General features: G+C 37.5%; 1 protein-coding gene across 2 annotated transcripts in view; it reads left to right on the top strand.

The window, feature by feature from the left end:
- The first annotated feature begins 1,815 nt into the window (after positions 1 to 1,815).
- Positions 1,816 to 22,054, top strand: part of DLC1 (DLC1 Rho GTPase activating protein) — a 338,602-nt gene continuing 318,363 nt past the window's right edge. The window contains exons 1-3 of one of the 2 annotated variants that reach the window (XM_036011671.1): positions 1,816 to 2,019; positions 8,507 to 8,516; positions 16,374 to 17,527. In XM_036011671.1, the coding sequence (XP_035867564.1) occupies positions 16,499 to 17,527 (1,029 nt within the window). In that variant the 5' untranslated portion in view covers positions 1,816 to 2,019; positions 8,507 to 8,516; positions 16,374 to 16,498. Of the gene's footprint in view, positions 2,020 to 2,552; positions 2,864 to 8,506; positions 8,517 to 16,373; positions 17,528 to 22,054 lie in introns of those variants that run through there. The other variant, XM_028526373.2, reaches the window with a different exon arrangement.

The raw sequence follows: 22,054 nt of genomic DNA, 5'->3' as shown, positions 1-22,054 counted from the left end.
AAGTGATTAAAGATTTGGGAAGTAATCTTTCTAATAATAGAAAAAAGCATAAGGTCTTATTTTGTTTAAAGAAGAGAATGTTAAGGAGAACATTATAAAACAGAGTATCTAGGTATCTAAAAAGGCATTTATAAATGTATATGAATAGAGTTTTGTCATTTTCTCAGTCCAATATAAACAGAAATATGGCTAAATTACCAGGGGGGGGGAATTACAGTATTCATGGGGAGAATCTAGCTAAGAAGAATTAGCAGAATACCAACACTGATTGAGCACCCACTATATACTAAGGGCAGGACTAGAGGCAGAGATAGAGATATATGAGCTATTTTAGGAAAGAACTTACGTCACTTCTCATTCCACTCCAAGGCAGTGTTTCCTAAGGGAAACAAATAGAGATTTATAAATATTTGCATATACACAGTTACTCCTGCTTTCCCATCGGTGAGTTATGTGAAATTGTCCCTATGTTTAAAGAGGAATCTAAAAGCGTCTGTAAGAAGTCTTCCCAATTTCACACAGAGACAGGGAGGGGAAAGCATGGAACTGAGAGTTCTAAAATCTGGGTTCTAGTGTGTATTTGACTATTTTCTACCATTGGATTGTGGGAAAATTACTTTCTGGTACTTTATGTGTAAAATAAAAGTAAGAATACGCACAACGAATATTGGAAAGATTTAATGGGCGTAGTTTCCATGAAAATATTTTGAATATAAACATAAATAGTTCTTCAAAGAACTTATGAAAGTACAGGCATCCTTCTTGCCATACAGTTGAAGGTTAAAGGAATTTAAACGCTCATTCTTAATGAGTCATATTTTGATATAAACTTTAAAAATTGCTCCTGCTTACATGTTTATTTGATTGCTTCTCTACTTCAAACTCCTACACAATTTAACATTTCTTAGTAGTCCATGCTCTATATTAGTTTTGAGAGATTTTAGTTTTCCAATAAGAAAAGGAAGAGTAGCTATGACATCAGGCTTCTTTGAGTTATCACCTTCCTGATATTCTCAGGCAGTACTAAAAAGATATCTATTGTGACATCCAGGTGTCTGTCAGCCTGTATAAAACTTACTGCCAACTGAGAATGGACATGAATAATGAAAACTCCTTACAATTCCAGAGACAGACAGTATGGATCTTAGGCCTAATAGGTTTACTATTTCTTATACCTCTTTCCAGGGTACTCATGTATCATATTGTAAGGGAAATTGTTCTTATTCCTCCCATTATTGGAAATCTCTAGAAATGTGTAAGCTGCACACAGACCCAATAATCAGATTGATCTGATCACTAATCACTGAAAAAAAATGCTTAAGTCATGAATACCAAGAGAATCCATTGATTGTAAACAAAATGGAAGTGAGGCATTGCTGAGCAATTGCAGCTGAGTAAGATAATTAAGCCCAGAGATGCTGTTTCCTGTTTCTCTGGGATAAACAAGGCCACTGCCCAGCCTCTCCACAACCTGGATGTCCCAAGGCCACATCTCTATTCTTTTCTTCCACTTTCCCTAAGGAGAAGTCAGGGTCATGAAAGAATGAGAACTGGTGTAACTTTCCTGAAACGTTGTGAGCTCCCTCTGTGTTTATATGTGTGTTATCTTATTAGAAGACGAGGTAGCATCTATTATTAATTGATGCACTAATTAAAGCCATGCTTGCCATTTCCATTAGCCTATTCCCTGAATTCTCCGAGTTAGCTGTCTGGTTTTAATCAAAACCAAATGGTAGTCCAAGTTCCCAGCCTGGAGCAGCTAGGAGGAAGTCATTCAGTGGGGGCATAAGAAAGCAGAAAAGATAAACAGATGATAGTTCACAAAATTTGTGTCCGACGCAGGATGCAGATACTGGGAGCCGCTTTAGAGATGTGACTCAGGGACCCTGTCATGCTGGAGGGAAGCAGTCGCAAGTGGTTAATGTCAACAAGGCTGTAATAGGATCAAGATGGAGTCTGTCTTCTGCTTTTCCAGCACTGGATTTCTGTAACTGGAGGCTTCTGACCAGAGGTAATGCTGTGAGCCAGGGCACAAACTTCTTTAACTCTGGGAAGGATCCTTGGGATCGGAGAGATCTTGAAGAAAACATTCTGTTTCCTGGATTTGGGGGATTTTACTTACAGACTACCTCAGGTAGAGTCTATGAGGCTTGCAGCATTTTCAGTTGTCAGTGGTGTCAAGAAGGATTTCAAATTTAGAAGAATTACGGTATCAGAACTAAATTCGTCTTGCTGCCGCCTTAAAAGATCTTTTGAAAGGAGAACTGCAGTGGTATTTTGGTGCAGTTGTGTCTATACATTTAATAGTATGGAAAAGTCGTACAGGAGGGAGAGAGCTGTGTTTTCTTTTCCTTTTTTTCTCATGAGCAATGCGGGATAGAAAAAGCTCTAGGACTTTATGACTCTCCAGCTAATCACCTCAAGAGCTTTGACAAACTCACTTCAGTTCTGTGTAAAATCAGAGCTCCTACAACGCCCAGGCGGGCGGCTCCCCCCACCCACCCGCCCGCCCCTCTGCTTCGTGCAGTCTCTCTCACATGCACACTCCTCGGAGGCAGGAAATGCTTCCCAGGCAATCTGGGCCTGGTGGTGGAGGCCCCTCTCGCAAAACATCAGTCTGAATTTAGTAGACAGAAGTCACTAGGAACGCCTTGACAGACTCCTGCTGTAGCTAAGGCTCCCTCCAGCTGCGGAGGGTGTTTTTGTTAGAATCACTCACTGCGTAAAACTGCTTAGAATAGAGCCATGATCTCAACCACGAAATGTGAACTCACATTTTGGAGAAACTAACGGGGACGACTCCTCTCCTAACCTGAGAGTTGAACAATGTCATGCCTGGGCGTCTCGGCTGCTCCTTGTCTAGGTAAGAGGCTGGGGGCTCTCTGTCTTTATACTGGGAGGTTATCTGTGCAGAGGCAGAAAGATTGGGATAAACGTTAGCATCTTGCAGCGAGTGGTGATTTCCTAGGATTTAGAGCTAAGCCATGAAATCAGAAGTGGAAAATGTTTAGTGAGTAGAAAACTGTGAGTCAAACTGTTTTAGCAAAATGTCAATTCTAAAATAGGCTCCAGAGAGACTTGATTCCTTTATAAACTAAGATTTTTCTATTAATCCCTTTTTATTCTTAACATATATGAACAGAGTTGGATGTCCAAGTTTCCTATTATATGGCATAATATGAAACAAACATCTCCTCACATGTAAGTGTGAGATGCAAATGAATCCCTTTTATCTCACTTCTTTTGCTAACAGGGAGAGTAGATGGCACTAGAGCAACTTTTCTTAATAATGAATCTCTAAAGAATGTTCTGTGTCTCATTTAAAATCTGAAGACTGGATGCCTCAATATTTCCCCAAACCAGTTTTACCTCTAGGTCAAGCTGCTAATGTACAGCTTAAATAGTTGGTTAATAAAAAAAAGTAAATACATAAATTTTTGCCTCTCCTAAGTAGTATTTAATCTGATTTTCAAAAATTTAAATATCAGAATTGGATTTAATTTATATTACATTAACTTTCTTGAATTCACTATTCAGGCCATATTTTTGTGAATATTTATGAATAGTTTGAAGTAAATCTCAATGACAATATCATTCATTTTCACTATTTTAAGGCTGTCAGAAATCACTACAATTATATGAAATACTGATCATGTGTTTATAATTTGTATAATCATAAGATTACATTTCCACTAGGCTATATAGTCTCTTTAAAGTATCTTATTTTCTTTCTTTCTTTTTTTCTTTAAAGTGTCTTAAGTTCTTAAATGTGCAATGTATGAGGAAATATATTTAGTAATGATCAAAATGATATTGACTTTTAATGCATAACATAGTTACATTTATATTTCTGATATTTAGAAAGAAACTAATTATTTTATTAAAATAATATGCAATGGTATGTAAAGGTAACAAACATTCATGTATATTTCCAAACTTATTAGATGAACATAAAATATACTCAGTGAGAAAAAAAATATATACTCAATGAGAGATGAGAGCTATTTGACAACTGAATGACAATAAATTGTGTTTTAATGATAAACTTTCACATATTGCAAGGTAACCATTGGCAGTATTAGCTACTTATTCTTAAATTCTATGCTGGAATAATTTATACTGATAAATTTTAACTATTCCCTAACAATTCAAGTCATGTTAAGACTTCTAAATAAAATCTCTGAGTAGAAGTTTAAGGAAGGAAGTAACATAAGGCAATCACTCTTCTAACACTGTGACGAGGTTGCCGCAGGAGTGAAGGAAGGACACTTGGAAATGACCTGTCCAAGGTCACACCACTGACTAGTAGAAGAGATGCCAATGGAACCGCAGTGCCTTGTTTTACAGTTCAGATATCTCTGTCCTACATCAGCATGCTCTCAAATGTCACTGTGCAGAATGGAGTACTCCCATGTCCAGTAGAAGTCTACTTCTAGACAGAAAATTGGAGTGCTTCTTAAGTAAAAAAGCTGCCACCACTCTTACAGTGTGGAAAAAATATGGTTTTAAAAAAGTCAAGTTTACTCAGCAGTAAAATTTTCTCAAATGCGAGTTTTCTCAAAAAGATGTAATGTGCCTTCAACAAACATTTTAATGGAGTAACTTGTTTGTGACTACTTTGTTATATTTTGTGACTCTGCCAAGAAAATCAGTCCATATGCTAATCATCATAGTAATTTTAAGTGCATGTTACTTAAAAACATAGGGCTAGAAAAGAGCTTGTCTGGTTCATATCCTTGTATTCAAACGGTATCATAATGAGCTTACCCAACCAATGAAGTTCAGAGGAGCTATTAACAGCCCATTGAAACTGCCTTAATGTATGCAGACTTTCTTTCCTTTATCTACTTAAATTTCTATCGCTAGAGTCTATTTCCAGTTCTGCGGGGTTTTCCTCCATGGGACTATAAAAAGCCTAAGTGGACATGTGAAGACATAAGTGTACATTTCTAGGCTCAATAAGCCCACTTCCTGTTCCCTCCTATAGCTTATTTTCAATTCTTTCATTGACTGTATCTACTCTGAGCCTTCTGCAAGGTCCTTCGGTTGTAAAACGCAGAATTTGTTACAGCACACAAATAAATGTCTGATCCGCGCAGTGTAAAATGGGAGAGCTGGCTGCTTTCTCTGTGCCGCACCTCACACATGATAACGTATGTTGCTGTGCATGCTGACACACAGCGCTTCCCAAGGTAACAGCCTTTCTCGAAAAAGTAATATATGTCATTTCTGTTGCATGCCGTTTCTTTAGAGAAAATGTGTGTAATGATGCTTGTATCCCCATTTTTATGAAACAGATTGAATGTCATTACCACTTAAAAGTTCCACTGTTCAACACCTCTGGTGTTACCACACTCCGCATCACTGGTATGAAGAATAAAGGCAGCGAAGAAAGAGCTTGTATAACTGACTGCATAATCCTTACAGGGCTGAGTAAACGAGAGTACATCATTCTAATTTTTTCTTAAGGGCATTATCATAAAAAAAGGAGAATTTTTAGGCATGGTGTAATCTTACAAAGGATTGGGTCTTATAGGCTTAAAATAAGTCTTAATAGGGACAGTTAAAATTTACCATTTGTTTTTATCTTTGTTGCTTTTTCTTGGAGAATGAAGAAATTGGTGTCATTAGGCAGAATTATCTTACAATGAGAATCTCTCTGGAGAAATAATTACAGTACAGCAAAGTTCCAAATGAGAGATGACCTAGATCTGGATCAGAGAATTTTATTATCAAAATAGGAAACTGTCCAGAATTTAAAGCATGAGAATTTAAAGAGGATGAGGGGAAAGTAGAAAATACCCCGGATTTGAAGGAAGTGGGGTGAGTGCTGTGCCTTCCTCCCCACGTGAACGAGAGCCCCTCATGCACACAGCTTGAACTAAACAGGTTTATAGAGAAGCCCAACTCCAGATTGAATTTGGTGTGGATATAGAAATATAACCTGTAACCCTGGCTGGTGTGGCTCAGTGGATTGAGTGCTGGCCTGTGAACCAAAGGGTCGCCAGTTCGATTCCCAGTCAGGGCACATGTTTGAATTGCAGGCCAGGTCCCCAGTGGGACCCGGGGGAGGGGGGGTGCATGCGAGAGGCAACCACACATTAATGTTTCTCTCCCTCTCTCTCCCTTCCCCTCTGTCTAAAAATAAATAATCTTTTTTTTAAGAAAGAAATACAACCTTTACTTGTATGGTTCTATTTCAGCATTAGTCAGTTCATTGAGAAATAGGTGAGCTTAGTTGTTAAGAAAGTTAAACAGAAAAAAGTTGGAATGTGTTCCTTGAGACCTAGTTAAAAAAAAGATTGTTGATTTTGATTCAGTGGATTATAGAGTATACAAGTGAACCTAAAAAGATTATACAGGGACTCTGGTACACATACACAAAAAGCTGAAAGGCAGTGTAAACAGTGTGCACGTGAACTTGTACATTACTTAAGATGGATGGGTAGAAGAAGCTATTGTAGCTAGTTGTATGGGTGAGTTTCCCGCAATGTAAATGGGGTGGTGTACTGAAAAGCCCAATGGGAAGGGCTAGAAAACTGGCTCTGATTTGCATCTTTGCCACTTGAGGCTCTATGATGGGAAGCATGCCCCATCAGTGCCTTGCGCTTCTGCTTTTTATTAGTAAGATGGGGAAGATAATGAAAATATTATATCCCCTGGTCATTTAAAGCATCAAGTGAGATTTTGTATGTGCAAATTGGTTTGTATAGAGTGTAAGAAATATTTTGTTTAAAAAAGCATAGGTCAATTAATCGAGAAGGGAAGAATGTGGTGTTTCACATTTTGGTCGAAATCACTTATCTGTATTGAAATAACATGGGTGTACAAGGGACAAGTCCGGCTCATACTCAGCCATGGATTCTGTAGCTAAGATCAACCAAAAAGTAAAGGAGTCATTGTCATTGTCATCAGCAACAGCAGCATCCTGTCACTTAACATCTGGTGAGCTCTTATAATACGCCATAAATTAAGTGTTCTACATAGACTATTACTTATTGTTATTAGTTTAGCAGCATATTTTTATTTTCCCATCAACATTTTTATTATTCTCATTATAGAAGTGAGAAAACTAAGGAGCACAAACTCAGGTGACTAACTGAAATCAAGGGGGAAATATTCTTTAACAGATATCTTTGTCTTTACAAAAAAAATGACAAGAACAATCCTTACCCACCAATATGTGTTTGACATTGAGGTAGTGACTTAGTAGTGCCAAAATTTCTCCCAGTAAAATTAGGGTAGTGATAGTACCTGCTTCATAGAGTATTTATGAGCATTATTTTTAAAGAGACAGGGTAAATAAAACACCAGACACAGCACCTGACCCATAGCAAGTGCTTAATAAATGGAAGCTTTCTTACTGTTACTATTCATTATGATCATCGAAAGTTTCTAATGCACCTGCTATTACTCGGATATATAGAAGACCACTTGGTAATGACAACAAGCTTAAATGTACATAGGTAGATGACAGAATAAAATGAGAATTATGGGTATTAAACACAGGAGATGAAAGTTGGTATCAGAGGCATTGACCCCTGATAGGATGATCCCGACCTAAGAGAAGCAGCGGAGTTCCCAGTGATTTTATATCCCTGATTTTAGTGAAAGGTGTACTTATTGAATAACTGGAGTCTCAGTAGCCTGTTATCGCCTAGCTATCTGAGCACCTGTGTGGATGTAGCCATATCTCTTATTTATATTTAGTGATTACTGTGTCTACCGTTAGAGTGTTCCTAGAAATGATAGCAAAGTTGAAAATAGAAAGTGACCACTTAAGCAAAGCCACATCTCACCATGCTGATGATAAAGCATTGTAATCTGTGTCCCTTGTTGAATAGAAATATTGTTTTATAATAAGGCAAAACCACATTTCAGTCATACTGATTTGCCATAAAAAAGGCAGCCAAATTCTTGATATCAAATTTAACTCTAAGCTATTTCCTGTTGCATGAAAAATTTCATGTGAAACAAGTTCAGAGCATTATTTTGTGTGTGTATGGTGGTAAGGGATTCCGTAGATAAATAGATATCAAGGCAAAAAGAAAACCCCAAATTATCAATTATTCATTAATGAATTTAATAGCAGAAATATCTAAGATACAATGTGCTTCTAAATGCTCAAAGTGTTCTGCATAACAGAGAACACTATTGTTGAGAATACTGTGTATTTTTAAAAAAAAACAAAACATGGAAATCCAAAGACAACACAGATATGTGGATATGATTGCATACATGTGGCAATATTATTCTCCATGATTGTGTTCATTCTGACATCTCTTGGAAACCAGTTTCCCCCAGGAAAGTCCTAGTGCTATCAGGCTATATCATTAAATGTTCCAAGATCTCTTCAAATTACGTGTGGGTTACTTAAGAAAACATTAAGAGAATCTGCAAACCTGGGGGAACTGAGCTATAAAGTGGTGGCGAGTCAAACATTGCCAGTATCTGGGCTCCTCCCTGCAAGAAAATTAGAAACTACTAAAACTACATTAAATGGCAGGAACCTAGAGGTAAAAATAGAAGGTACCATGAAAATAATACCTTGTAATTTTGTAACACCCTACTCTTTTCTGATGAGCTGTTTTCCAGTGGATTGACAGAGTTAGTTTTCAAGTTTGCCTGATTCCTCGAATATCTTTGACTCTGAAAACTAAGAATGAGAAAAACTTCCCCAATCTCAGGAAAACTGAGATAAGCATAAAAATAGGAAAATATTAAAGAGAATATTTTACTGGGTACCCACTTTTTAAAGACCCAAAATGATGAAAGCTTGGATGTTTCCTTTGGAAAAGGTGATGCACTACTTATTCCACTGCCTTAGTTCACGATAGGTGGTTTATTCTCTCATTCAGTAAAATTTTTAATGATTTCTAGACAGCCCAAAGCCATAAAAGCTATTTCACGTATAATATTTTAAGCTTCATTAAGCAATTTACCCATGAAAAAAAAATTTTAGCACGAGTTTGTGATTTTTTTCCACATATAGTTAATGAGGCATAATGTGTGAATTCCAACATTTGGCAAGAAATGGGAATGTAGATGGGTAATGATTTTGTGAAGGATTAAGACACAGCCTGCTAGTAGAGAAAGGAAACCTGCATGAAATCGCATGGAGATACATTCTTACATCGTGTTATTAAAGGTCTCTCTCTCCCATAGCCTAATTTTAGCCTTATCTAATGTGGATTAGGTGGCATGAAAGGAAAGGCACTAGATATCTTTTCATAAGAGTTGACTACGGTGACTAGCCTCACAGAAATGCTTTTTTAAATGTGTTGTTATTCTCCCCCTTTTGCTGTTGGTTCACACATTTACATAAAGGGATTTTTAAAAACAGTATCTGTTCTATGCTTTCTTGCTGCTCTGAGGCACCTTGCATGGGGAACATCAGTTTGGTAACGAAAAGCAATCCTCTTCACGTTGTCATTGAGTTAGGGGTGAGCGGAGGAAGCCTGAAGATGCACAATTTAGTTTGCTAAATAATTTGTTCTTTGACGGCTCCATCAAGAAAATGAATCTTATTGTGGCCTCCACAAATGCTCACTGTAATAAATATTTACTTTTGGCATTAGTGAGCATACATTTGAAGAACTGTATTGAGCTGTGAGCATGTCTGTTTCTATGTTGTTGATTCTGTTGTAATTATCTAATTCAATTCAAAGCGTTTTGGGGACACTCACCATATGGAAATGTGACTTATTGAGAGTAGACTAAGATACTTTAAGATTTCACATCACTATAGATGTTCCCAATCTTTCCATCTTCCCGATTAGACCCTTGTCACGTCATAACAAAGAAAGGCAGTACAGAAATGTTTTTCTTGCTTTCGCTACATTCTTTATTCTCGCAAAAGTGTATTTCAGACAGTTTAACTTACTTTTAATTAAAGGATTATTTCCCTCATACCTTCTTTTCCTCCCCAGAGTGACTGAGAATAGGCTAAGTGATAGATTACACATTTCTATACGTTGAAGTAGTAGTAGAAGCGCATGTCCTAGGAATTCAACATGGAATGGGTAACTAGGAAGAAAGACTCCGAGGGAAACCTGCAGTAACTCTGGCCATCTAGGGAAAAAGTAAAAAAATATATATAAAGAGAAGTGGGCAGTACTATTATGTCTATATTTTCCCTTGTATTAAATATGCAGGATTTGTGTGAAGGTGTTTTAAAAATTACGCAAGGGTCAAAAATATTTATGTACTTATATAATATGGGTTCTGAAAGGAAAAAACAAGATATCCATATTTGAAGGGATGAATCAAACAGTTGCTATCTTTTCAGGAACTGTGGTTAAACTTTCCAGGAAAAGTTGGAAAATCATATAATAGAGAATTCCTCTTTTCATAGGTATTTGTTGGGTTGGCCAAAAATTTTGTTTGTTTTTTTTTCCATAAGATGGCTCTAGTAGCACTTAGTTCTCTTTAACTTCATTTATAATGGTCTTGTTAGATTGTATTGTGACAGGTGTCATATCAGCATACATTTTTAAAAAACATCAAAATTGGTGAATTTTGATGCAGGCATTTAAATATTGAAGATGGAAGAAAATAAGCAACATTTTTGGAGTATTATGCTTTATTGTTTCAAGAAATGTAAAAACACAACTGAAATGCAAATAAAAAAGATTTGTGCATGGTATAGAAAAGGTGCTGTGACTGACTGAATATGTCTAAAGTGGTTTGCGAAGTTTTGTGCTGGAGAGTTCTCACTGGACAATGCTCCACAGTCAGGTAGCCCAGTTGAAGTTGACAGTGGTCAAATTGAGAACAATCAATGCTATACCATGCAGGAGGTGGCCAACATACTCAAAATACCCAAGCCAATAAAGCTGTTCGTGAAAATGAAACATGTGTCCTTTATTTTACAGAAAAATCTAAATGGGCCTTTTGGCCAAGCCACTAGTGCTATTTATACAGTATTTTGTATGTCTTAAACTTCTATTGCAGTAACATTTTTAAAAGACTATAGCTAAGAGAATTACCAAGAACACCTACCCTGACTTTCAGGAGTTCCCAGAGGGGTTGGGGGAATAAAGGAAGCCATAACAGAGACCACCTAAGAATCTCATGGGAAACAGCCCTGACAGTGGTGGTCAAAAATAAGTACCCCAAACTGGCACCTTTACTTTGCTGAAAATGTGAGGCAAGTGTGTGTGTGATTGTGAGGTGGCAGTGCACTGAGTGGGGCAGGAACAGAAGGGTTGGTTGGGTCCTGCTGGATGTATTGTAGAGGAACTGTTGGCATGCAGGGGTGGGCAAAAGTAGGTTTACAGTTGTTCGTATGGACAAATATGTAAGACAAGAATAAATCCTGTTTTGCATACTCACAGCTGTAAATCTACTTTTGCTTACCTCTGTATTTATGCATCAACTCAATCTTAAAGTGACTGCTCTGGAACATATTAAAATGTAGAGTATTATTTAATATGCTTTCTGAGGTTGATAGATGCAATACTTTTTTCCTATCTTAAGCAAATAACACAGAATCATAACACTTAAAATTATTTTAACTGTTTCTCCCGATATTTATTTCCATACTTCTAAACAATGCAATCATGTTATTCTTTCCATTTTACACATTATCAGTTAACATTAGCTCTCTGAAACTACTCTGCCCACCATCCTTTACCCCCCACCCCCAACAACCTTGCTCTGAATACAGTTGTTCCATAATTTTTATTAATTCAGTGTTTACTATTTGCATTATTTTGGTTACTGAAAACTTTCACAACTAAGCCAGCTAGTATACTATGATTATACTTCCTTTCTTCTAAATTTTCTTCTTTTTCCTGGAGTTAAACAATTTCCTTAGCTCTCTATGTAATTATTACTAATTCTTTCTCTTAAATTGTATGTCTTTTATATAACATTCCTTTCAATATGGTTACATACATCATATAATCTATTATTTTCCTGTTTTTTTCCTCAGAGACATCTCTTGTAGAGCACATTAGAATTTATGTGAAATAATTTCCACTAGACCTACTACATAAATTTCACCCTGAAAACTGATTCCCTGGTTATTGTGTTGAATTCTTGGCTTCCACATTTTTGTGTCCTTTCCACATTTTTTATTCTTTCATTTGGGTGGAACTATTCCTCCAGTAATTTCTTGAGAAGAAGGAGAAAAGATATAAGGCTTCTCATATAATTTCAAGGCAGAAATAATTTCCTACCAAAATTTTGAAGGTATATTTTCCTTATTCCTGGTGTTGCAAGACCTAATACCATTCTAATTCCCAGTATCTCATATGCAATCTCTATATAATCTCTTTTTTCTCTCTCTGATTATATTTATGATCTTTTGTTTACCTCTAAATTTCTGAAATTACACAATAACGATTGTTGGCGTGGTCTAGTTTTATTCCTTGTATTATTGCATACTCCACGGGTTCTCTTCGATCTGAAAACTTAGGTCATTAGTTCTGGGAAATTATCTATTTTTTTCCTTTGAGAAATTTCTCCCATCGATTTTTCTCTGCAATGCTCCATAAAAGTGTGCTTCTGTTGTGTGACCAATGCCTTTCCAATTTGTTAAGTAATTCTCTAGAGCTTATTGTTGCCTCTGCTCTCTTTCCCAAAGAAGTAATTCTAGAATAGTAAAAATCTGAGGCCAGAAAGAAAGGACTTCCCACATAGAGTAAGAAATCTATCTCAACTCCCATTTTTACCTGAATGTATTGGAGGCAGGGAGTTTTCCATGGAGGGCCTCATTCGGGCGTTTCCTCATCTGGAAACCTATCAGACATTTGCGCCATCCCCAACACAACTGGGAGGGAGGAAAACAGCGAGGGAGGGAGGGACTTTTACAAAGACTTCACAGTCTTACAGGATGGATTCTAGTCAATTCATATGATTGAGAAAATGAGGCCAATAGAAAGGAAGGAAGGAAGGAGGGAGAATTGATGGCCCCCTCCTTTGTGTTAAATTTTCCGTGGTATTCGTGGCTATGCAAGGACTCATTATCCTTGTTTACATGAGTTTCTCCCATAAAATTTTAAGCTTCTTTAGGAAAGGTAGAATATACCATTTAGGTTGATATCCCCAATGTTTAGCAGGGTCTGCAGCCCACTGGGAACTGAATACACACTTGTTGAATGAATGATGATGAGCAGGCTCGTCGGCAGTTCTGCAATACTGCCACCTTGATTCCAGCCGCGAGTCCTTCATGTGCGCCGTGCTCTCCCGGGCTATAGAATCAGCAGTGGTGGTTAGTTAGCATCAGGCTCTTCTGCCTTAGGGACAATTGCCAGGCCAAAATGTAAGGTATGTGTTTATTTCAGCAGCAAGTTCAAAGGACAGCATGATCGTTTGCTATCCAATAGATGTCCATGATTCTCAATAGAATTTGTTGTCGTTTGTTGCACAATTATACTTAATTTAAGATGTATATACTGTATGCCATAAAAATGCTTCTTTCATAAAGTGTTAACTGTTACAAAATTAATCCAAATAATACATTTGAAATCACTTTGTGTTTAAACAACCCATGTACTAATATCACAAAAAAGTAAACTTAGACATTTCACAAACATTTTTCAGAAATCTTACATAATTAAAGGTACACACAGTCTTTCGTAATATTAATAGAGTGATGTTTGAACACATACATTTAACAAGTGAAAAATCCCCATGGAAACTCACTTCATGAAATCAACACCCTGGAATGACCTATACTTTTCCAGATCCTTCATCCAAATCCTCAGCAGCTGATCTCATTCTGAGCGAAGTTGCATAAAAAGGATTACCAAAAGAAAAGGAACAGAAATTTACATAATAAGTAGTCAGAAGTTAGAAATATAATTTTAAATAAGACAGCCCGGGGAGATGGTTCGCACGGAGTTGGGACTTTTACAAGAGCTCACAATCTCCCTTATAGGATGGACTGTAGTCAATTTGGATGATTTAGAAAATGAGGCCGACATGCTGAGACGCAACTGAAAATAATCCAGTGTTCCCTTTTATTAACATTCTCTTCAGCCTTTACCTCAAGGAGGCGGATTTTAACTATAAATATTTTAAATCAGAATTTAAATAGGAAGTGGAAATAAGAAAGCTTGTAGAGATATTTTTTAAAAAATATATCAGACCGCAAGATATTATGGAATGGGCACTCAAACTGTAGTAATGATGGTCATAATGATAATTAGGGCATTAGTCTTAAAAGTAAAGACTCTGTAGATTCACAGGAATAATTTGGAAATAACCGAAAAAACCTGGATTAGAAATTAGGACAGAATCGATATTGTGATGTATATATCCAATGTATAATCTCTTTTGGTAGCCACACTGTCTCAGAGCTAGTTGAACCGTCTTCCTCTGATGGTATAAAAACACTCACCTACTTGTCCAGGGTGAGCAAAATAAGTTAATGATAAAAAATAAAATAAAATAATGTTCATTTAAAAACTAATTGATATAATGGTTAGGTCTTAAAAGAAAAATGGAATGTAATCTGTTTCCCAGGGAGTGAATAAAATTCTGTGTCTCCTTAGTAAAAGACATGAAGCCAGAATTCAGTGTCAGCTTGAATGTAAATGTGGGTTAGGGATGACACAGTCATGCCACTTGGCATTTCTTCGGTGAGCCCTCTCTGTCTACACCAGATAAAAATAAAGCCAAGAAAGCATCTAAAACTGAACCACCCTATTACAACCCAAATTTGACCATGAAAGTGAACATTTCCTGACCCGCACCTATGCGTTTTTTCCACTTTCCGCAGCCTCCACACTAGAATGACTTATGCATGGAATTCAGGGACTTTATATTTTCTTTTGAGTGCAGAATGAATGCCAGCATGGAAAGTCTGAATGCTGACCGTTTTCGGTGATGGGCACAGACCTGCGAGGGAACCACAGAGTAGCCATAAAGATATTTGGTTGGGCTGGGGAACCATGTTCTAGTATGTGCCTTCACTTCACTGATCTTCACAGGATGGGAATAGTAACCTTTCTGGCATGTGCTGAGCGCTTAGTCAGAATTGCTTGAAATTTTTGGTGAGAAGTCAGAGTCCTTTTCAGTAGACTGAAGTGACCCCAAACCAGCACAGCAGTTAATCTGGTTTATGGCTGAAATCAGTAAGCCAGCCCACGTTATGTGTTGACAGTTCTTATGCGGAGTAAAAGCCAGAAGTGTCTGTTCTTTGAATGGGATTTTTCTTGTACAACTCTATTAATTTGGTTTCATTATGGAAGATTTTTGTAAGGCTGAGTTTACACTGGTATAATTTGTTTCCTTTATCTCGGGGTTTGAATAATTCAAAGCAAAAAGTATGGATACCAGGAATGTGTTTATCTTCTGACCTTATCTTATGCCTGGTTTTCTTGTTTACTTAAATTCTTATGACCAAATTCTAACAGAAGTATACAAACTAAACTCCATAGAATCTAAAGAAATGAGACTGAAATTTCCGAAAAACTATCCCAATTGTCTTATCATTCTCACATCTTCCTTTTGGATCCCCTAAAGGCCTGCCTGAGGAGCTTAGATTTTATACACACTAAGGATATGCAGAGGGAGGGGGTGGGAGTGGGATCTCACTCCACGGAGATAATACAGTGTGTTGAGCATCTACGCCTGGCCTTAGAACCAGGGCCTAGTCTGAGTCCTGGCTTACTTCCTACATGTATGTATAACCTTGGGCAAGTTATTCAATTCCTCTCAGCTTCAACAACACTAGCTAGCTAGCTAGTAGTGGCAGTAATAGGATGCACGTAAATGTGTTTATCCCGAGGCACTGTAAATGGTATATGTTATGCTCTCTTACTCATGAATTATGTGCTAATGTGAGCTAAACTGGATTATTTCATGTTTCTTAGTCACTCCCTGGAGTAAATACATCCTGAGAGTTCGTGATCTGTATTAGCTCTTTCACACACTAATACATTACAAATGCAGTCTTAGAGCTCAAATTGTGCATGAACAGTTCCCTGGTGGCCTTTGTGGAAATTCAAACCAAACAGCAAATAGATTTCTGTAGACTTGTGTTCACAAAACTAAGTCAGGAAAGCATGTGAGCCAGAGCAACGTGTTTCTTCCGGTGACTTGTACTAAGTATTGCGGTCCAAATATTCTCTTACTGGTATTTTCAATGTTTAAGAGTTATGTATTATTCATCAATAGCTCAATCAACCCAGCTGCCTTTTAAACTATTGTCAATGATGTTTTTTATCAGAAATATTCAATGTGAAATTTTCTCCTAATATTAGGCTGTTCTTAAAGAACTAATACTAGTAAAGCTATTAAACAGGAATTTTATGAACTCTCTTAATCTTTTTAGCACAGATTAAGTACTGTTTTTCTCTAAGATGTATTTTTACTCTTGAATCACATCCTGAACTACATATATATTTTTAATTTTTTAATAGGTGATGAAATGATAAAACTCACTCCCTTCTCCAGTCAGCGAATCTGAAGTAATCTTTTATCCACTTTGATCTCCTTTTGTCTCGTATGGAATGTCTCTCTCTATCTGTTGTTAAACTACAATGACATGTCTGTAGCTATCAGAAAGAGAAGCTGGGAAGAACATGTGACCCAATGGATGGGACAGCCCTTCAGTTCTGATGATCACAACACAGCATGTCATCATGGACTAGTAGCTGACAGCTTGCAGGCAAGGATGGAAAAAGATGCAACTCTAAATGCGGACCGCAAGGAGAAGTGCGTTTCACTACCAGACTGCTGTCATGGATCAGAGCTGAGAGATTTTCCTGGGAGGCCCATGGGTCACATTTCAAAGGAGGTGGATGAAAATGACAGCCACGAAGGTGAGGGTGAAGATCCGTTTCTTTCTTTGGAAGCCAGCACAGAGACACTAGTGCACGTCTCTGATGAGGATACCGATTCTGATCTGTATGTTACAGATGGTAAACAGATTTTAACGTCCCAAGAGCATAAAACGTCAGACCAACATAGCATCAAAGGAGCAGGCTCCTTGGGGAAGATGCCACCTACCACTGAAAGAAACCAAGATTCTTGTAACTCCTGGGGAATGGCTGGTGGGGCTGATCTAGCACTCGTAGGAGAAAGACAGGAGAGAGAAGTTATCGACTTTATCAGTAAAAGCCTGGAGCTTTGTGATGATATAAGCTTAAGTGAAATGAAAGATGCACCCCAAACACATGTATTCGATTCATTGAATGTGAAAGATATTGTGCCTGAGAAACAATTGCTTAATTCTGCTGTAATTGCTCAGCAACGAAGGAAACCCGACTTCCCAAAAGAGGAACATGAAAGAAACACCTGCTGTGTAGTACAAGATGAGTTTTTCGCTTCTCCTTGCGCAGACAGAGGACTGCCATTATTAAAAACAGATACCAGAAGCTGCCTTCTGCAGCCTCCTTCCTGCCCTCGGGGAACGTCAGCTGAAAATCGCCTGCAGGAGAGAGGTTTCTCAGAACATCCAAACAAAAGTCTTCCAGGGGTCAACTCAGGAGATGGCATGCAGTGTTTACACGCAAAGGAACCTCCGGCCACCCAGGAACCCACAGATAATCAAGTCAGGCTTCGCAAAAGAAAGGTAAGACCCAAATTATCCAGCTTTGGGAATTTTGTAAACATCTTTGTTTCCATTGCTTGGTATTTCGGTAGCATTAAAAAGCTATGTAGATGTTTCTTTGGCCCTATAATGTAGCCGTGTAATGCAGAGAGTATCTTCTTGGGGAAACCATCAAAGTGTGTAAAAATGAAAATGTAATAACCTGCCCACTTCACTAATATTTACAATGGTTTATGAACATTCTATCTTGAGACTGCGTCAAAGGTGGAATTGGTTTCACTTTCTTCAGGTGGAATTACATAGTCATCTGAAAGCCCAGTATTCAGAGTCCATCTGAAGAATTATCTATTATTTTTAGAAAAAAAAAGTCAAGGTATTTTTTAATTTAGTACCATTTCTTTGGGCTTATTTCTTTTTCCCTTTGAAAAGCATATTTAATCATAACAAAAGTGATATACATTACATAGTAAAATGACCCCTTCATATATATAAAGACAATGGCACTCCCTCCCCCCCAAATATGCTGGTATTGTTTGAAATGATACCCTGACACATTTGTTATCAATAGATACATGAACTTTTCTTTAATTCTGGACCAAAAATGGCCAATAACTTCAATTAATTTTTTATGCCAAGGCTCCAGAACTAGCCCTGTGGATGCCATGCTCCCCTAAGTAGTCTCCAAGTGCAGGAAGCCAGGTTAGCACGGAGCTACGTGAAGCGGGGTTGGCCAGTGAACTCTTGGCCCAAGTTTGTCTTGTGTTTAGGATTTTCCCCAAATGCTTCCAGCAATGTAGTACTCTGTAATCCTGGTGTAAATATAATTATAGTTTCTTCTATAAATCCAACAGGGCCATAGGCATTGCAAAAACAATGCAGATTGGACATTGTAGTGTAACATCCTTGCCCCTCTTCTGATATCATATTAATCCATGATTGAAGTTCTCACCCAAAAATAATGTTCTTAGTTCTGTTCAACTGAGCTATCTACGATGAGGGTTAAAAATCTCAAGCTCTCTCTGTGGTGAAGAAATCTGGTTTGCATAAACTGCGGTTTCACTAACAAACTAGATCAGTAACATGTCATAAGTCAGTTTCACTGAAGGCAAAGGCAGAGATGGATGTGCTCGAACTATATGCCGACAGAGCATCCTGTGCCTCTGGCACGCCCCTCCTTCTTTCTATAAATCGTATTAAAATGCTAGTGCTCCATCGAACTGTTTAGATTGGAATGCTCGGGTCCGTTTTCAGAAATTTCCATATATCCTATCAAATCCGTTGGAGGGAATGCAATAATGACATAAGAAAGTATTAACTGACCTATGACATAGCTTCCCTAAAATAAGACAAACCCTGCCCAACTGCCGACAGAAACATTAAACATTCCAGGAACATATGCTCACCACTTGGACATTTATACCAATACTAAGAATGGTGGAAAGAATTTGCTCTTGGATATGTCACTATAGCATAGCTGCATTATGAGAGCTGTAATTGTATCTCATTTACAAGTGCTAACTTAAATATTCTATTTTAAGCATTTCATCATTCTGAAGTGTTATGGCATTGTCTGGTGGGATATTTGCTTTGACTCGACAACTCATTCGTGATGCCTTGTGATAAACAGATTTCATGCAAAATTTTAGGTTTGGAATTTACTCTGGAAAAGTATAAGAGAAGCCACCAGAATCAAAACACATGGGAATTTTTGTTCTATTTGATACTTAGGAGTTAAAATGCCTTTGAATTGGCAATTAGCCATATTAGAACATTACCAAAAGGAACAATAAAGCAAAATAAATAATTAAACAACAACATAATATTTTTAAAAGAAATAATAAAACAATTTCATAAAAATACATGTATAGAAATGTTCATAATTATATTGTATGTTACTGACAAAACAAGAAAAAACAAATATCCATCAATAAAGAATGTTTAATTATTGCTTAGAATGCTGTGGCTGAAGTTAATATTAACATTTTATGTATACACTGTGCTGCAGTTTGGAATACTATGCGACCATTAAAAAGGTGGAGTGAGGTCGTCATACATGAACGGCATGATGCTCACGGTATGGCGCTTCTGGAGAATAGCAGTGGCAGGCCAATATGTATAGCATATCCCAGCCTCACGTGACAAAATGTGGGATGCAGGGACAGAGATAAGGATGGAGATAGAGATGGAGATAAAGAATGATGGAAACAGAGGCATAAACCTATGTGACTCCATAAGAATATTCCAAATTTTAGCAAAATAGCCAAACAGTTGTTAGCAGAAGTTACTTTAAGATAATAGGATTAAAAGGGTAGAGGCAGAATGGGTTATTTTTTTACTTTTTACCCTATATAAATTTTATAAAAGGTCATAGAATTATGGGTGAAATGCATATAATTAACAGAAGTACAGAAACAAAATATATTAGGTAAAGTACGTGAAGCATTTTTGCATGGCACAAAGCACCTTTTATCCAGTTTTCATGATTATTACTGCTTTTAGGAAGTGGGAACAAATATTTATCAAGTTGTTCAAAATATGAATAAGAGTTTCAATCTGCTCCTCGATTCCTAATGTCGGTGCATCTAGTTTAAAACAGCTAAGTCTTGTTGAGAGCCACCTGAGCCACATTTTCATGTCTAAAGTGTTAGGTGCCAGATTCTGAAAAAAGTTTGCTCAATTGTCTGTATTTCTTGAACTATTTGTCGGCTGCAGTGACGACTTTAAGATTAGAGCTTGGAAAGGTGCAATAGAATATAAGCTAATCAAATTTTACTTACAGAACTTTATCTGATGGTCATGTGAGTGAACTAAATCCTTCTTTGAATTTATGAGCATGAGTTTTGGGGGTTTTGGGGGGGTTTGGATCAGGATATAATCAAGATTCTACAACGTAATAAAACTAAAAACAAAAACCAGAGTTTATAAAAGTAAGCTTCAGAATGTACTAAAATAGTACTCTAGAGATACTGTACTTTAGGTATAAATTGTTATTTCTTGAAGCCTATAAATCTTGGCAGGCATTTATTGTACGGCACGATGTATTTTTTGTTGTTTTCCAATGACACTTCTGGCTTGCAAGGATAGCCACACATATATTTATTAGGAGTTTCAATTGAAGAGGACTGCAATTGTAGTATATGTAAATATTAATTAGCCTTTTAAGCTAATGATTTCCCTAGATACGATGAAATGTGTCATTAAAGTGAAGCCACTGAACTCAAAGGAAAACCAAGTCGATTATGAACAGACATTGGAACTCAGCCAGCCAGAAGGTCGAGTGGCATAGGACCAGTGCTCACAGGGTGTGGGTGGGCCTTGGGGGTAAGGCAGCTGCTGGTCAAGAGCAATTCTCAGACACAAATTCCAAAGAAATCTGGAGGAGGGAGGCAGCCGAAGAAGTAGTCTCTTTAAACCAAATGAGATGTGAAGATGGAAAATATGTAGGGAAAGACTTGAGGTTAGACTTTTTTTAGAGAACTAGTGTATTTGTTCTTGATGGTGGTTTACTAATTAAAGAGAGTCCAAAATTCAGTCTTCTCTCGAGGCTATTTGAATAGTTCCCAAATTTTCAAATAACCACAATAGTTACATAAATGTATGAACCTATTTTCATTTGCTCACATAAAACATAATTCACATTGCAAAGAAAAATAAACTCCAAAAGATAATGCAAAAATGATCTGAACTTTGAGAAGACACCTCCTTGCACATTGGAACAAAAACCTCACATTCGAACAAGAATCTGAATGTTACCATTTATACTACAGATTGGACCGCCAGCACAGAAAACCAGCATGGCACTGGCTTACACAACCTCTGTTTCTCGCAGACACATAATAATTGCATATAAGCAGCTCTGGATCCAGATGTTGGGTCTGTGTTTTCCGAGTTCTGGGCCCCTTTCTTCCAACTGCTCTGCCACCTGGAGCCCTTATCCGTACTGAGGTCAGTGCGGAGGGGAAAGGGTGCAGGACGGCCACGCTTCTCTGTGAAGCGGGACCCAGAGGCCCACACTACTCCCTCTTCCACATTCCGTGTGCTAAAAGGTAGTTTCATGGCCACGCCTACCACGAAGGGCTGAGAAATGGAGGCCGCCTTCTGGGCAAGCAGGTGTCTGCACACCACTCCATTGTTAAGGATGAGATAACTCATAACGTAAACAGGTTAGCGAACGATATCCTAGCATGAATATGTTCCAGTATATCGAACTGTGGAAGGGATAAATGGGCTGCAAATATGTTCTGTCAATACCTGATGCTTTAATTTCATGCTACGGAATACCTTTCCATGTCAGGGACTCTTATATGTGGAAGTGTGTTTATCAGATCATACACTTGTTCTTGTGGAAAACTGCCCAGGAGCAAAACATGGTGCTGTATCTGCATGGATACTCTAATGGAACATTACCTTAATTAGCAATGATGGACAAAAATCAAATGTTTTGGCTTTACTCTATTTTTAACATATGTATAAATTCGGTAAAATCACACCTATGTCTCAAATGACCTTCTCATTCTTTTCTGTGACTTTCTCGTTCCTTCTATCTCC

This window comes from Phyllostomus discolor, chromosome 11, assembly GCF_004126475.2.
Source record: "Phyllostomus discolor isolate MPI-MPIP mPhyDis1 chromosome 11, mPhyDis1.pri.v3, whole genome shotgun sequence".
NCBI classification, from domain to species: Eukaryota; Metazoa; Chordata; class Mammalia; order Chiroptera; family Phyllostomidae; genus Phyllostomus; species Phyllostomus discolor.
This window is presented reverse-complemented; position numbering and strand designations above follow the sequence as displayed.